The following is a 16,579-nucleotide window of genomic DNA, read 5'->3' as shown; positions in this document are numbered from 1 at the left end:
TGAAGAAACTAATCACCTCATTTATTGCGTCTTCTTTATCCTCTAGCTATACTCACCTTTACTATAGTTGAATCAAACAAATGTCATGACCTAATGAATTTTAGGACTAAAGCAGTGAAAGAGATGTCCTTGTCTGAGGACCAAGCCACGCGAACAAAGTTTTAAATTTTATTGATCTTGAATTTTTTTTCTTTTATTTGAGTATGAAAGAATTTAGTGTTTCATTACTTTAAATATTAAAAAAATATTAGAAAAAATAAGGGATATTCCTCCCTAGACGTCGACCTTTAACTTTTAGAATTGTGTTAAACTAATCATTTTAAGTTCCTTTCAACTAAAGGATTGACTTATCCTACTTCATTAAATTTGAGCTAGGTTGAATTGATACAACTCTAGTTTGAAGTCATACTTTGTGAGTATTGCAATATTATTTTCTTACATTTTCTAGTACTCAAATCAAGTTTTCTTTTATTCTTGCAAGCAATATTCCAATTGATCATAAAATATACATTTTTTTTAACTTTGTATCAACCCATAATTTTTTTATGTTAATCCTATATCTATCAACACATCCTTATAAAAAGTGCATTAATAACTATTTCACATGTTGATAAAGGACTTGCCAAGAGTAGTTTTATCTACAATTAATAGAGAGAATTTTGATTTCTGATTTAATCAAATAACCTTTAAAAATCTTTCAACTCCAATAAATTTTCTATGTATTTGTTTAGAGATTTATATGTTAGTAGAAAATATAATTTTTTAAAAATATTTTTCATTTTAATTTTATATAGTATTAGCTTGAGATGAATTTAAATGAAGTAAAAAATATTAATAGAATTCAATATAATTGACCATAATTAACCTTAACTTATTTGAAATTAAAGCACATTTTTTGTTATATTGTCAACTCATGTGTCTCTATTTTTTTATGACACAGTTCAACAATAAAACAAAACATATTTGATTAAGCTTATTATAGTTGTGCCACACCAACTCTACACTATAACAAGATTCCTTTAGCAATGTATATAATCGAAAGGAAATAATTATCATCAATTTCTAATCATTATTACCATATTTTTCTCAACTTTTTTTTTTTTTTTGTGTATATTATAAATTAGAAGAGTGAAAATAGGTGCAGCGATAAATGACAAAACATGCTTAGGAATTAAATAAAGTTTAGAAATGATTACATGCATAACCATCACTTCTAATTACCAAAGGGCTGCTATAATTTGTTAAAAAATAGTTTATTCAAATTTTCATTTAATTGTGTTTTTTTCAACAACCCCAATACAGGATGCATGTAATTTAGCTCAAATGATGTGCTAGCTCTAAAGCTATAATATTTGCAGTTTCTTAAAATTGTGGGGCAAATTTTTCCATAATTAAAAATTAAAATTCTCTTTTTATCCTTAATGAAATAATTTATAGCTAGCCACTTAAATATTTTAGATTTGTGTTAGACTACACGTTTCAAAAATCTTTTTATTGTCCCCCTTAAATCTTGCGTCAAGTTAAATTATGTCACATAAATAAGGACAAATAGAATACTAATTAATTAGGGGAAATTTTCATTAATTGATTAATGAAAAAATTGCTGTCAAGTTAAATTATGTCATAAAAAAATATTGTAACTTTCCATGCATCCTTTTGCTAGATAAAATAAGTGAGTTTTTAGGTAACTAAGAAGGTATTAATTTTTTTTCCTCTGTATAATTTCAAAAGAGATAGATTTAAGTATAAAGTACAGAATTCTCAATAATTTGTGCACCAATTACATCCTATCTCAATTTTTTTTTATAACTCACGGATACATTGTTTCTTTGCCCGATACATAGCAACCGATACATAAGTTATGTATAAGATACATAACTATAAACCAGATACATACTGATTTAGGTTTGAAATAATTGAGGTCATATATCAACATTAATATGTGTATCAAATATATTGTAGACAAACAAAGTTGTACTATATTTGATAGAGGTGGAGTAATGTATTCGGATGTTAAGAGAGAGAAGGAAAAAAGAGATTTTTTTTTATTAATTCAAATGATAGAGATATTTTAGAGATTATGTTATATTAAATCGTATAATTACGAAATTTCCCTAAATTTAATATAGACAATAGCATTTTTAATTCAAATTCCAAAATAGCTTTTTTAATAGGTGTGCAAAAGGCTAAAAGTAAATAAATAAAAAGGAAAGAATGGGGTAACTTTTATCAAAAACTTTAATCTTGGGGTTACTAGTAACAATGTTATTCAAGAAAGAATTCCTTTAATGCATGAAATCATTGTTCTTTTGTCAAAAAAGTTCTCAACTACCTTATAGAGTCCAAGGCATGAATTCTCCACTAAGTAAGATATATTTTTTTAATATAAGATATATCATAGGACTTCAAATCATCTATAGGGCACATTATACGCAATTAAATATATGATATTGTTCATAGTCAATACTATCGTTGATAGGCATGATTGCTCCACTATACTCAGATTATTGGACTTGAACTTCAAACCTACTAAGGTATATCTAGCCAATTAGGCCTAGCCACGTGTAGGGAAGAACGGCCAGTCAAATATTTTTTGTCAAAAAATTATAGTACTATATATGTAAAAAATTATATAAAGTATATAAGTTACAAATTATTTTTCATACGTATATATTAAATTTTGAATATCCTCAACGGAATTTCTGAGCTAGTTGTCATTTGAGAATGAATTGAGTTATATCTAAGGGGGAAAGGACGAGAATATATAATGGTCTAATATTCTAATTTCCTCCTGCGAAGATCAAGAGCCGATCAATTTATATAGACGGAACTATAATCGTGTAAGTGTTCGATATAGTTAATTTAGTAATTTTGATTAAAATTTTTATATTTATATTTTAAAATTTATGTAATATATAAATAATTTATCAAGAATTCAGTAAGATGTCATTTTTATAATCCAAAACTCACAAAATTTAATTAAAATTTTAACGCTGCCTTTACATATAGTAAATATACTCTAATATTTCACTTATGTATACTAAGTTGAACTTATAAAATCACTTTTAATCGGGAGAATGCATATAAATATATAATCAACCCTCATAGTGCAAGAAAATATTTGTAAAATTAAATTAAGTAAATAACTTTAATGACCACTATTAATCGATAACCTAAGAAATATAACATACAATAATATCAAATCAAAATTACACTAATCATACAAGAAAATTCACAATCATTAAATATATATAACTTAAATTCAATACACAATTTTGATTTACTCTCTAAATTTCAACTATATTATATAAAATAAGAAAGTACGTAATATATATTGTGTTCATGCTGGCACGGACTGTTATAAGATGATTGAGTACAAAGAGACAAAGAAGAATGATGCCCTTTTCCCCAATTTTATCAATTTGTTATGTCTTAATTCATGATGTGGTCTTTCATCAATTGTCCATAAATGAGATAAGCATTATGTAACGGTGCACATGATAATAAACAAATTAAGGGTTGGTATGGCCAGTTTTTAATGTCATTTTTGCACTTAGATATGGTAGACCATCTTATATTTTGATCATTCTTGCAATAATTTTGCTTTTTATTATTTCTCATGCACTCAATTATATTAGTAAATTGGGAACCAAAATCATCCCAACTAGATTCTGAAGCTATGCTTTTTAATAGCATGAAATCTTAGACAATGACTATTTAGTCATCTTTGTCATGAGTAATTCTTTGATCTTTATGTTTGTCAAGTCAATTTTCTCAGGCCCTTTTTTTCCTTTCCCATTTTACTTATGTTAATTAATCTCAATTCTTAAGCAATTATATTGTTGCTTGCATTAGTAAATGATTAATTAAGTTCAAGATTTTAAATCATGTTATGTTACCACTTGTTTTGAAAATTTTACATTTTTGGATTTAGAGACCATTTGGATTAATTGAAAATAGTTAATAAGTGTTGAATCATATTTTTAAGTGTTACATTGATTTTATAAATAAATAATTACGTGTTTAGATAGAAATACTGAGAATATTAATAAAGGTGGTATGTTTTGATTAAATAATACTTCGTTCGTCTCATATTAGTTGATTATTTTTTCTTTTTACGCATATATTAAGAAATCATAAATAAAAAGATAATTTAACTAGTACACACCTTAAAAAACTCCTTGGGGAATTTTACAAACAAATGCTTTCAAAAAGAATTAATTGCAAGGATAATATAAGAATAATTTAATTAATGCTTTCTTGATTTAGTAAGGTGAACAACTAATATGAGACAACTACTTCTAGTAAGATGATCAACTAATATTTGACGGAAGGAGTAATAAATTGAAAATTGGTTACTATCTCCGTCCACTTTTAATTGTCATAGTTTCCCTTTTTAGAGTCAAACTATAAAAAATTTGACTAACATTTTATGATGTATTTTTTCATCATATTGATATGCAAATTTTTTTTTTGCAATTTATAGTACTTTTCGTATAGTTTTTGAATATCTAAATTTTTTGTTTAAAATATCGAATTAATGTAATCTAATTTAACTTTAAAAATTAGTCAAATTGACTTTTGAAAAGCGCAACATGACAAATAAAAGTGAACGAGAGACTAGTTATTTTTTTGTCAAAAGAATCTTCCATTCAAAACAATATCGCTATGAAAAAAATATTCTAAAATATTTGTACGTAATCAAAATAGTGAGTGAAATAAAGATGAAGTGTATTGGCGAGTAGAAAGAAGAAAATCTATGTAAAATGTCATTTGCTGAAGAATTTGTTTTTTTACTTCCACTGACAAAATTATTTTTCTCAATTAACAGTAACTTGATTTATTTTAAAAATAAATTCAGAAAAATTTAACGAACCAAATATAAAAAAATTAAAAAATATTTTCCTCCGTAAAATGAACAGAACAGTAGGGCAACCTGCGATCTTTTTTTCTTTTTTCGAAAAGGCATTTTTAAATTTTCATGTGGATCTTCAAAGCAGTATATATATATGTTGATCGTAGAAAGCTTATGATTGATTATGAGTTTAATTTAATTTTACTTTACAAGCAAAGTGACAATTATTATAATGACAACCTAGAAAAGGAACAGTACCAACATGTGGACCAATGTTCAATTTTGATCATGACATGCACTTTTGAATTACGTGTTTATTTATAACTAGCTACTCCATAAGCCTATACTACGTGTTTCTTTTATTTCTTCTTTTGTTTTATTTACTTTTTAAGATTTTTAATAATATTATTGGATTAAAACAATTTAATTAATATGGCGTGATATTATTTACTTTAAATTAAACTTATTCATTTGTTTTAAAATAGGAGTTCTCATATCGATAAATTACGCAAAAAATAGTTATGATTGAATTATACAATATGAGATTATTTTTTATTGGATATTTAGTTTGATGTATTACATGTAGTATATAAGGTATAATTTAAAACTATTTTTGAGGATTAGTTTGATCATTTTATAAATTTTAATCCACATATTATTTAAGGAAATATTATGGAACTAATCAAAACTAGCAACTTATTTATGGAAAATAGCTATAGTTTAAAAATATTATTTAAAAAAAACAATATATTATTTTTAACCAAATGCATATTAGATATATTGTGTTTATAAAAAAGAGCAATATATCTAATATGTATTTGGTTAATGACAAACTTGATACATTGTTAATTAAATCAATACCCTTTAAATTATGTGGAATTAAACAAAAAACTGGAAAATATAATGGTAAAAAATGTCTTTAAACTATGTGAAATTAAACAAAAAATCATCCGTCAATAGTTTGATTCAAAAATACTTGAACAATCAATACTTTGATCTAATAATGCCCTTGGTGTCAATTTTTATCCATAAATGTTTCTATTGTTACTTTTGGGTAGATTGCTTATACTTTGTAATCTGATTACACACAAATTATCTCTCGTTCCATAGATGTGACTGTGCATTAGTGTTTAGTGCAAATGAACTTCAACAGTGTAATAAAAGTGTAAAATTAATATACTTACAATACAAATACAAAATCCATAAATGCAATTTTTGACTTTATAGCGAATGGTTTTGGTTGATTGTGCCTCAAACGAAACAGTATCACGTGACACTCCTTAACCTAACAAAGGGTAAAAAAACAAACAAAAGCCATAACAATGACAAAACCAACACATATATTTGAAAAAAACTAGAGTATTATTCAATAGGAAACCAACAAGTTCACCATATCAACACCAGCCATTAGGCCATCTATTCTTGGGGTCTAATCTTTTAAATACTTTCTTTTTCTTCGAACTACTACCTAGAGATGAGCTCGAGCAAGAAGATGATGGTCGTACTATATTCAACTTATGTCGTGGTCGCCATATTAGCTTCCAAAACTTACCGTTGGATGCAGGGGACTCGTATTTCGAGGCCTCAGCATTCAACATGTTTAAAAAGTTGTCATTTTCCAGCTCCAAAAAAACTTCATCTCTAGTCCTTATAGTATTCAGCCTAACGTACCTTTGCTCAAGAGACTCTTTAGGTACATTTCTTGCTAATAAAGGAGAAGCACCACCCCAATTATTTCTACCTAAAGATGGATGTTGAGGTGTCCTAAACTCTTGTAAATCCCTTTGCCTCATCTCTAATTCACTTTTCAATCTCTTAATTACCTCTTTTTATGTTTACATAATCACTCTTGTTAACATATCATGTATCCAAATTTGATGTCACTCTAATTAACCTCAGTCCAAAAATCTTTTCTTGTGCTTTAAAAAATGGATTTTTTCCAAGATCCAGCTCATATGATTGGTTATAGTAGTAACCCTTTAACTTATTCTAGCCTAATAATGGAGGCAAGAACATAGCCGGGTAGGATCAAGGGGTTCATTTGAAACTCCCTCAATAGAAAATTATACTATTTATATTTGATTAAAATTATGTTTTATATATATATGTTGAACCCCTTTGACTTCTTCGCGTGTTTACTTTTTTATATTTTGAACCTTTATTAAAAATTCCGACTCAGCAACTGAATGGGGTGTATATGGTCATATTCAATCTACTTTGGCACCAAATGGATTTAATTAAGATGGGAAATGTGGGTGAAAAACTCAAGAAAAACCTTGTTAAAACAATGCAAGACAGAAACTTAGATTCTGCAAAATGACAACCAATTGGAACTTCCTAACAAAGCTGTGTACCTAGAAAGATGCTTTCTTTTAACTAGAATCATGATATTTTATAAATGTAGATGAGAACATTGATAATTTATTAAAGGATCTTATTATATTTACTATATCTTTAATTTTGCACATTTTTCTATAAGCTATTGTCAAGGAAAATAGCAAAAATGTCATACATAACTCAGCAAGAAATGACTCTAGGCTAATCGATATACAAGGACTACCAATGAAGCTTAAGGAGGGGAAGATATAACCTTTTCACTACGGATTCATTTGAACTCATAACTTTCGATACGAAGTATAAATATCAAGGTAAACACATGGTAAAATACACGAGGAGTACCGACGAAGCTCAAGGAGGGGCAAATATAACCTTTTGACCACGGGTTCATTTGAACTCATAACTTTCAACACAAAGTATAAAATATAAAGGTAAAATACACAAGGAGTACCGACGAAGCTCAAGGAGGGGTAGATATATTCCTTTAACTACTGGTTCATCTGAACTCATAACTTTCGACATAGAGTATAAATATAGAGGTAAAAACATACTAAAATGTCAAGAAATATTACATTTGAACCCATAATTTAACAGTATAATAAGTACTACAATAATAAAATTATCAAAAGTTGAACGCATTAAATATAAATCTGGAATGTACCTCTGACCTGAGGACTCTAACAAGAACTTTAATTTAGGTTCAAATCTTACAAAATTAATAGTACTCATTAGTCTTACTTTGCTAGCAAACTTAAGTCTAGTTAATTGATAATTCAACTGTACCAAACACAACTTCTACATCCAATGTTGCACTGTGGATCAATGTATTGAATTATCAATCTAATTAAACAAACCCCGTTGATCAGTTCCAATTGTGACGCAAATACAGTATCAAGTCATGATATGTAAACTAAAGGGAGAAATTAAACAAGGCTTTACCATAAGAGAAGATCCCTACTAAATGCCAATTTTCATAAATCCATTCTAGAGGTTCTTCTGGAATTAGCTATTTCAGGATTGTTATCCCAACTTCAATGTGGGATAAAAATAACACGACAATCTCAAAATAATTAATTTCGAAATAAGTATCCCAATCAAACATGGAATGAATTCATTATAAAATTAATTTCGAGACTAGTTATTCTTTATCCCTAGCACCTATTGAGCCCTAAGACTTACAATTCTTCCGTCCATCGATTGATCACATGAGTACGTATCTAGTCAACGCATAGTGAATGGAAAAAACATTCATCCTAAATTTTAGGGGTGTGCATCGATCGGTTCGGTTCGATTTATCGGTTTTCGGGTTATCGATTTTTGTCATTATCGATTTACCCAATAAGAAAATCTCCATAAAATATGTATATGACTTCTCACTTCTCTAAATGCTTTGATATAGTGAAACAAGAAAGATAATGAGAAATTGCATCAATAAGAGAAAATATAGTACAAAGGCTATAATTACATATCACCGCCAAAACATAGTTTGAAATTTCTGATGTTAATCAAATTACAGACCTTTACAAACTTGCAAAAGCTACAACCTACCATTACAAACGAAAACTAAAATCAAATAACTACAATTGCTAACCCTTACTTTAGTCTTTAGGTTTTGAGTAAATAGTAGAGACTAGTATAGCGGCCTAGTGTGAAGTGGCAGAGTACTACTAATTTGATGTAATTAGCGGCCTAGTGTGAAGTGGCAGAGTACTACTAATTTGATGTAATTATAATGTCTAGTTATATATTAAATTATTAATATTTAAAATTTAGGAATGGTAAAGTAGTAAATTAATACAATCTTATTGGGTTATCGGTTTACCCAATAACCCAATAGTAAGAACCAAAATCGAGCCAATAACCCAATAACTTTTTTTATGAACTCATTAAAAACCAAATTACCCAATAACAATAACTCAATAACATTTTTTCGGTTCGATTTTTGCACACTCCTACCGAATTCTCTTCCTCAAAAAAACATGTTTGTCAATTGATTCCTACTGTCAAAGTCTCCACTTTTCATGTCCCTCTAATAAGAGATGCACCATGTTGATAGGAATTGACAAAGACTTCTGGTATACGTCTTCGAAGGCAACATTCATAACATTCATCACTACTTTCTTCCGAGGGTATGGTAATACTTTGTTCTTGGTCCTATTTGATAGATGTCACCCTAAACTAGTCTTCTATTACCAGGGACATTTTTGACCTTTTACCCGAGTGAAAAAAAAAGGAAAAACATCTTCTTTATTAAAAATGAAGCGATGAGGGATTGAACAACTTTGGACCCAAGGGTTTTGCAGGGTTTAACAGAACCAAAATACTACTAGCTAGGTTCCAATCTTGAAAGATCACCATGAGAAAAGTTTCATCTTTTGCTGTTCCACATCTCCAGGAGTACACCAAAACTTCATTCTCTCTCATTTCTAAAGACTTCATCTCCCACTTTTCTTCTCTCCCCAGTACCAGCACCAACCCCATCAATGGAAATCAACCAATTTCCCCTCAATCATCAAATACCCATCTCAAATCTTGCAGCAAGACTCAATCTTTACACTTCTCCAATGTCAAAACCCAACAATTCCAAACTTTCAACACACTTGTGGAGCAAAACCCATCTCAGTTATCCTCAAGACAGAGAAAGATTTATGAAAGATCACAACTTGAAGAGGCTTTTGAGTCAGCAAAGACTATTCAAGAAATGATTCAGGTTTTTCAAGAAATGGAGGTAAGTTTTGATGAGAGGGAACTTGGTTTGCCATGTTTAAGAATAGGTCTCAAACTTGACCAAGAAGGTGAGGATCCTGAAAAGGCTCTGTCTTTTGCTAAAAGGGCTTTGAATATATTGGATAGAGATGATAAATTGTCTTTGCCTCTTGCTATGACTTTGCAATTGTTGGGTTCTACTTGTTATAGTTTGAAAAGATTTAATGATAGTTTGGGGTATCTTAATAGGGCTAATAGGGTTCTGGATAAATTAGTTAAGGATGGTTCTTGTAGTGATGAGGATGTTAGGCCTATTCTTCATGCTGTTCAGCTTGAATTGTGTAATACGAAAACGGCTATGGGGAGGAGAGAAGAGGCCCTGGCTAATCTTAGGAAGTCTTTGGAGTTGAAAGAGATGACTCTGGAAAGAGATAGTAAAGAACTTGGAAAAGCTAATAGGGATGTCGCGGAGGCTTATGTTGCCATATTGCATTTTAAAGAGGCTCTACCATTTTGTTTGAAGGCCTTGGACATACACAAGGCACAACTAGGGCAAAACTCTGTAGAGGTTGCACATGATAGGAGGCTTCTAGGGGTTATTTATACTGGATTAGAAGAACATGAGAAGGCATTGGAACAAAATCAATTATCACAGAAAGTCTTGAAGAACTGGGGTCTTGACACTGATTTGCTTCGTGCTGAGATCGATGCAGCCAACATGCAAATAGCCTTGGGGAGATATGATGAGGCCATAAATACTTTGAAGGTTGTTGTTCAGCAGACTGGAAGAGAGAGTGAGGATAGAGCTATGGTCTTTATCTCCATGGCAAAAGCATTATGCAATCAGGAGAAGTTCACGGATGCCGAGAAGTGCCTTGAAATTGCATCTGGAATCCTAGGAAAGAAAGAAAAAACCTCCCCTGTTGAAGTTGCTGAGGCATACATGGAAATTTCTATGCTGTATGAGACAATGGATAAGTTTGAAGCTGCTATATCACTATTAAAGAGAACACTGGCAATGCTTGAAAAGCTACCTCAGGAACAACATTCAGTTGGAAGTGTTTCAGCACGAGTTGGCTGGCTACTTCTCTTAACTGGTGGAGTGCAGCATGCTATTCCTTTCTTGGAGGATGCAGCGGAGAGGCTGAAAGAAAGTTTTGGATCAAAACACTATGCAGTTGGTTATGTATACAATAATTTGGGTGCAGCATATTTGGAATTAGATAGACCACAATCTGCTGCCCAGGTTTTTGCATATGCCAAGGATATCATGGATGTTTCTCTTGGTCCTCATCATACAGATACAATTGAAGCATGCCAAAACCTTTCAAAAGCATATGCTGCCATCGGGAGGTAAGAAATTCAATCTTTTCTTTTAAGTTATATTGGCATTTATTAGTGTGCATTTTTCTCTTTGAATGCATGTACCTTTACCAAGTACACCGCATGAGCGATTGAAATATGTGTTATATGAATCCTTCATTTGTATTTGATGTACCGGTTAAAATGGGCCTGCAGGGCAGGTATAGGAACTTCATGCCAAATATAATAAAAATTAGCACAAACTGCACGTATTCATGCCCAATACTTGCACACCCCTGTATCATCGTCATGTATGTTTAAATGTATCCATGCAACATTTATTGAATTAAGAAGTTTAACTTTTTAAGTTGATTCTTGAGATTACCTTTCTGCCGTTCTTATTTCGTCTTGCCTCTTGAATTTGTTGATCTGTATCTTATCTGGTTAATTTTTGTTTCCATGCGTTCCACATATAAATCTTATTAGTATGTCAAGGGAATAGGTACTCCTCTTAGTTGCCTTCAGTATCTGTGGTTTATCTGACATGTTATTTCATATGCCAAGCTTCTGCATGCTCTGTATGTTCCCTTGTGCTCTCACACATTTGTCGAAAATTAGTGTTCTAGTTATATAAATGTACTATGGTCCGGGTGGATGCACTGCCTCATATTCTGTCACGTTGGAAGTATATCGATACCAACTTTTGGAGTCTCTCTTTTCTTCGTAGAGATTAGTGGTCTGCTGCTATGCTGTGATAGTGACAGAACAACTTACTACCAATAGATTTGATCAATTATCTATATGAATTATTCATGGTTGGTATGAATTCCTAATATTTTATTAGATGGAGATATGTAAAGGAGGATGATAGATGGAAACAACACCAAAGCTTGTACTTATCCATCTTTGCAAGTGACTTGACACAATTGAAATATTGAGAAGCTTTAATTGCAACTATTAGCTGTTAGAGTTTGATTCACAATATCAACCATCGTAGATCTAACAAACTAATAAAGTTTATCTACCTAAGTAGACAACTTCATATTCGTAGATTTGCAACCAAGGGTGTAGCTTAGTGGTCGAAGAAGTTGGAATAAAAATCAACGGAGATAAGGGTTCAAATCCGAACAGAGGTCAAAAGAATCAGGTGATTTCTTACCATGTGCTTAGATCTTGGTGGATAGAGTTTCCAGTAGCTATATGTAATACCCGAATGGAATAGTCAAGGTATGGAAGTTGGTCCGGACACTACCGGTATCAAAATAGAAGACATATGTAGCTTAGTGGTGAATAATTTGAATTAGTTGATTAGGCCAAGGATTTAAACTCACCAATAACATTTGAGGCAGAGGAGATGTTTTTTCTTTTTTCTTTTTTTTCTGATAAGTAAAAGGTCATTCACAAAAATAGCACCAAGAGAGTGCTGGGAACTGTACATGATGTATGACTTAGTCTTCTATTCAAAATACAAGGAGTCTTAAAGTAAAATGGAGTGTCAATAGATTAAAAGCTCTGTCAACATGATGTACATCTTTCATTTTACACCAACAAAGAAGAAGATTTGAGACAGATAAATATTATACAATGAATTTCAGTAATCCTTTGAATAATCTGGAACTTCTTTCCTTCCTTATTGTCCATATAATGCACAGGGGTATGCTGTTTCATATTGTCTTCAGTTGCTTTGCAGTACTCTTCCTCTCCAGGAATTGATTACATCCTTTACTTTGCTGGTATCATCCATCTAACTCCCAACATCCTTGTAAGCATTTTCCATAGATGGGCATAGTGACAGTGAAGAAATAGGTGTTCCCAGTTTTCTTCTGCACTATTACACAGGTAGCCTCTACAACAATGATATGTATCCCCTCCACGACTTTTTCTTTAGGGTGAAGCAGGCTTTGTGCACCTATCCATGTGGAGCACATTTCTTCTTTTAGGGGTGTCTTGTTCTTCCACAACCTTTCAGGGCTAGTTGCTTCCTCTGCCACTTGTAACAGCAGGTTATAGCAAGAGTTAACCGATGATGAGCTACTCTTACTTGCTTTCCATGTAAGTGAATCTAGTGAACCTAGGCTTGGGGCATTCTCCAGAGGGTGTTGGCATGTTGGGCCACTCTTTTTATTTCCAGATTCTGATTATTTCATTCAGGATTATAGTTCACCTGTCATTTAATCGTCAGCCTTCAGTAGAATTTTTTGCTCCATGGCAATGCAATACTGGTCAGGAATGGTTCCTTGATGGAATTTTTCTAACCATGTTCTCTCCACATCTGATCTTCTTTTCATTAGAAATCTTCAGTTTACCAGTGTTTGAAATTCATGCCATAAGCTCCTTATGCTCTTTCAAAGAGCAAAGTGATATGTTAGGGTTATTGCCCTGGTACACCAAGGGCCGTGCATCCCATATTTTGCACCGAGTACCTTTCTCCAGAGGGCTTCTTCTCTACTGAATCTTCTTAACTGTTTGAACAACATGTATTTGTTCCGTAGACTCTAGTTTTTTTTTAAAATTACTTCTAAGGTCCCCTCTCTTGTGGTTGCTGTTACAATAGATAGTTTCACCGAGTGGATGCTCCTTATTCTGTTCAATGTTTCTGACCATATGCAGACATAGGGAACATGGACACTATAAATGTATGAATGCTATCCAAGATAATATTAGGACTAGCATGATTGCTATGGATACATATTATTTCTTTAATATTGAAAGTCCCTTTTAAAACTTTTCAATCACACCTTGCATATGAGGTTCCACCTGATATTTTCCTCCCAAAGGAAAGTCCAAGCATACTTTTGGTATTTCTTCTACCCTAGAACCCAAAGTGTGCTAATTCCTGTTTGTTTCTTAACCCGTTCGTTTTAAACAAAGAACTCTTTCTAACATTTATATGTAGCCCAAATCCTCAAATGAAATCAAAATGACCCTTAAGTGTTGTAACTTTTTCACTTCTCCACCATAGATAGTAATAGCATTAGCAGCATAAACTAAAGAACCTCTGGTTTTAGTCTTTTAGGGAACTCCTATTTTGCCTAACCAATCCTGTACTAGTATTGGAATGAAATAATTCTGATTAAACCGGAATGGACACATGATTATTTACTGATTGATCTTAGGACAATAGACTAACATCAAGCGGAGTTATTTATATTTGTATACTACATAAAGGATACCCATGTATTGGTTAGATAAACAAACTATGTTATATAAGTTACTTTGATTGAAGAAAGATGTTATGCATGTAAATGCCTTTTTGATTTTCCCTACATTTGGATTTCTCTTTTTTGTCAATAGAGGTCTATACGCCTGAAAAGGAAAAATAAACTTAAGAAAATGGGAAATTCAAACAAAACCTTTTCTGTCCAGGAAGTTTGATCAGTGGAGGAAGTTTATTCAAAATTATTCCTTGAATATTATTTAATGATGTCCAACATCTAATTGGTGTTGATAGGTTGCACCAATCATTCCCACCTCTGTTTTGAGCTTTTCCTACTGGTATTAAGGTAGACGTATTTCCATCTGTAGTGAATTGGCATTAAGACTTTAATAATTTAATTGGAGTCAACCATCCCACTCAATACCGTTTAGGGTCACTGGGGTCCTCCTTGCGCTAAATTTAATTGCAACTTGTTACTGAATTATAACACAAAAGCATCTTACTTTATTCCTTCGCTTTGTCGTACATTAGATTATTAGTTTGTGCAAGGATTGCAGCTGTTCAATCACCACTTGAAGTTTAAACATCAAGTTACTTCTGTTTTTTAATTTTCTTGAGTTAGATAATGGCTTTAAGGGGCCTCTATCACTATGCACCCATAAACAACTTTGGATGACATATTGATAGACAGATTCTGATATTGACTTTCTTTGTACTATTGTTTTATAACTAATTCAAATTGGCTAGATTCATATAATTCTTAGTTGTCATTCTTCTCCGTGCTTTCTGTTATTGCATCTGTCTTAGACTCTTAGGTGGAAACTTGATGTGCGACATAGCGTACTCTCTGTACACCTCTAAATTTGAGGATAAGATTAATTGTCATCATAATGTTTTCACAGACTGTCATTTAAAAAATATAAAATTGTCACAAGCAAATAGACAATCTGGAGAAGGCTCTATGAAAATGCAATATGAGAATCCTGTAAAAATGGGTACAGTGATTTATTCACGCAACTTCAGGAGTGTCAGAACCAATTATGCTTCCAGAGGTTCAGTTGTTGTAACATATGCTTCCATATTCAACCACATAATTACCTAAACCTGCATATGTTATCCTAAAACCTTAGTTATGGAAACCATATTTGTTGAGAACTAAGCGTAAATGACTGTTGCAAGTGAGTTTCGTTATTTATACCTTTATTAAGCTCCTAAAGAGGCTTGCAACTCGAAATTCTTTATCATTAGAAAAGGACAATTGAACGGTTTGTTACAATTTTATGATGTTCTTAGTTGAGCGTTAAAAATATGTCTAACCTTTTATTTTGGATTTTTCAGCTATCAGCTTGCTATAAACTTCCAGGAGAAAGCAATTGAGGCTTGGGAAGGCCATGGTCCAAGTGCAGTAGATGAACTTAAAGAAGCTCATCGACTTCTTGAACAACTAAAGAAGAAAGCTTCTGGTGTATCCGATGGGAATATGATGAAGGCCTTGCCTTTGGCTAATTCTAGTGAACAAGTTGTAGTTTCAGCCATTGAAAGGCAAAGAAATGCAACTAAAATGCTGAATCAATGATGTTCTCCGTAAGTTTATTAATCTGCTCTTTCCCTTTTAGGAATAAAACTATACTTTTGTTAGTTTGATGTATCATTTTCACTGGAACCTCTTCTTATAAAGCTTCACCAAGGATATGAAAGCTACGAGATCAATCAGTCTGCGACTTTCATCTGTCGTAATAGTTGGTTTTCTACATTGAGGTCTCTGTCCTGGTTTGGTTATGAAAATCACATTGATGTGTTTGAATATTCGTTTTAATAGCATGTTTTTGTATCCTTTTTGGTGTTGCTAATATTAGACGAAGAAAGATGAGCTTAAATGAAACGACACAGACAACTAGTATTCATATTGTTCAAGCGAATTTTTTTTCTCACATGGCATGGAAACAAGGAATTGACGATGCTACATTTTCGTTTATTGTCTCTGCAATTTGTGACATAAATATTTGCAACACGCAGAATCTTGCATAAAAAAATATTGTACTGGAGAAAGAGGTTTTGAATTACTTTACTCTTTTTCGTATATTGTGAATCTTGAGGTTTGACTTATTTTGTTAATTAATACTTTATTAGTGCATTCACACAGATTAAAAAAAATCTTTCTAAACAAATTAAGGTCCACTTTTTATCATTTTTACATAGAGTTGTTTAGCTAAATAAGTTAA

At 31.6% G+C, this 16,579-nt stretch overlaps 1 protein-coding gene across 1 annotated transcript; it reads left to right on the top strand.

Moving 5' to 3' along the window:
* Positions 1 to 9,455: 9,455 nt before the first annotated feature.
* LOC125810900 (protein KINESIN LIGHT CHAIN-RELATED 1) lies at positions 9,456 to 16,087 on the top strand. Its single transcript, XM_049490401.1, has 2 exons — positions 9,456 to 11,251; positions 15,696 to 16,087. Exons 1-2 carry the CDS (start codon positions 9,549 to 9,551, stop codon positions 15,931 to 15,933), a joined length of 1,941 nt encoding a protein of 646 aa, XP_049346358.1. The 5' UTR covers positions 9,456 to 9,548; the 3' UTR covers positions 15,934 to 16,087.
* The last annotated feature ends 492 nt before the right edge of the window (positions 16,088 to 16,579 follow it).

The sequence above is a fragment of the Solanum verrucosum genome, unplaced genomic scaffold (genome assembly GCF_900185275.1).
Source record: "Solanum verrucosum unplaced genomic scaffold, falcon-dt-bn FXZP01000235.1, whole genome shotgun sequence".
NCBI classification, from domain to species: Eukaryota; Viridiplantae; Streptophyta; class Magnoliopsida; order Solanales; family Solanaceae; genus Solanum; species Solanum verrucosum.
This window is presented reverse-complemented; position numbering and strand designations above follow the sequence as displayed.

Excerpts from the sequence above, each read along its gene's own strand:
- LOC125810900 (XM_049490401.1), top strand. The coding sequence starts at position 9,549 with ATGAGAAAAGTTTCATCTTTTGCTGTTCCACATCTCCAGGAGTACACC. Across the intron at positions 11,252-15,695 it reads GCATATGCTGCCATCGGGAG|CTATCAGCTTGCTATAAACT; the intron begins GTAAGAAATTCA and ends TGGATTTTTCAG.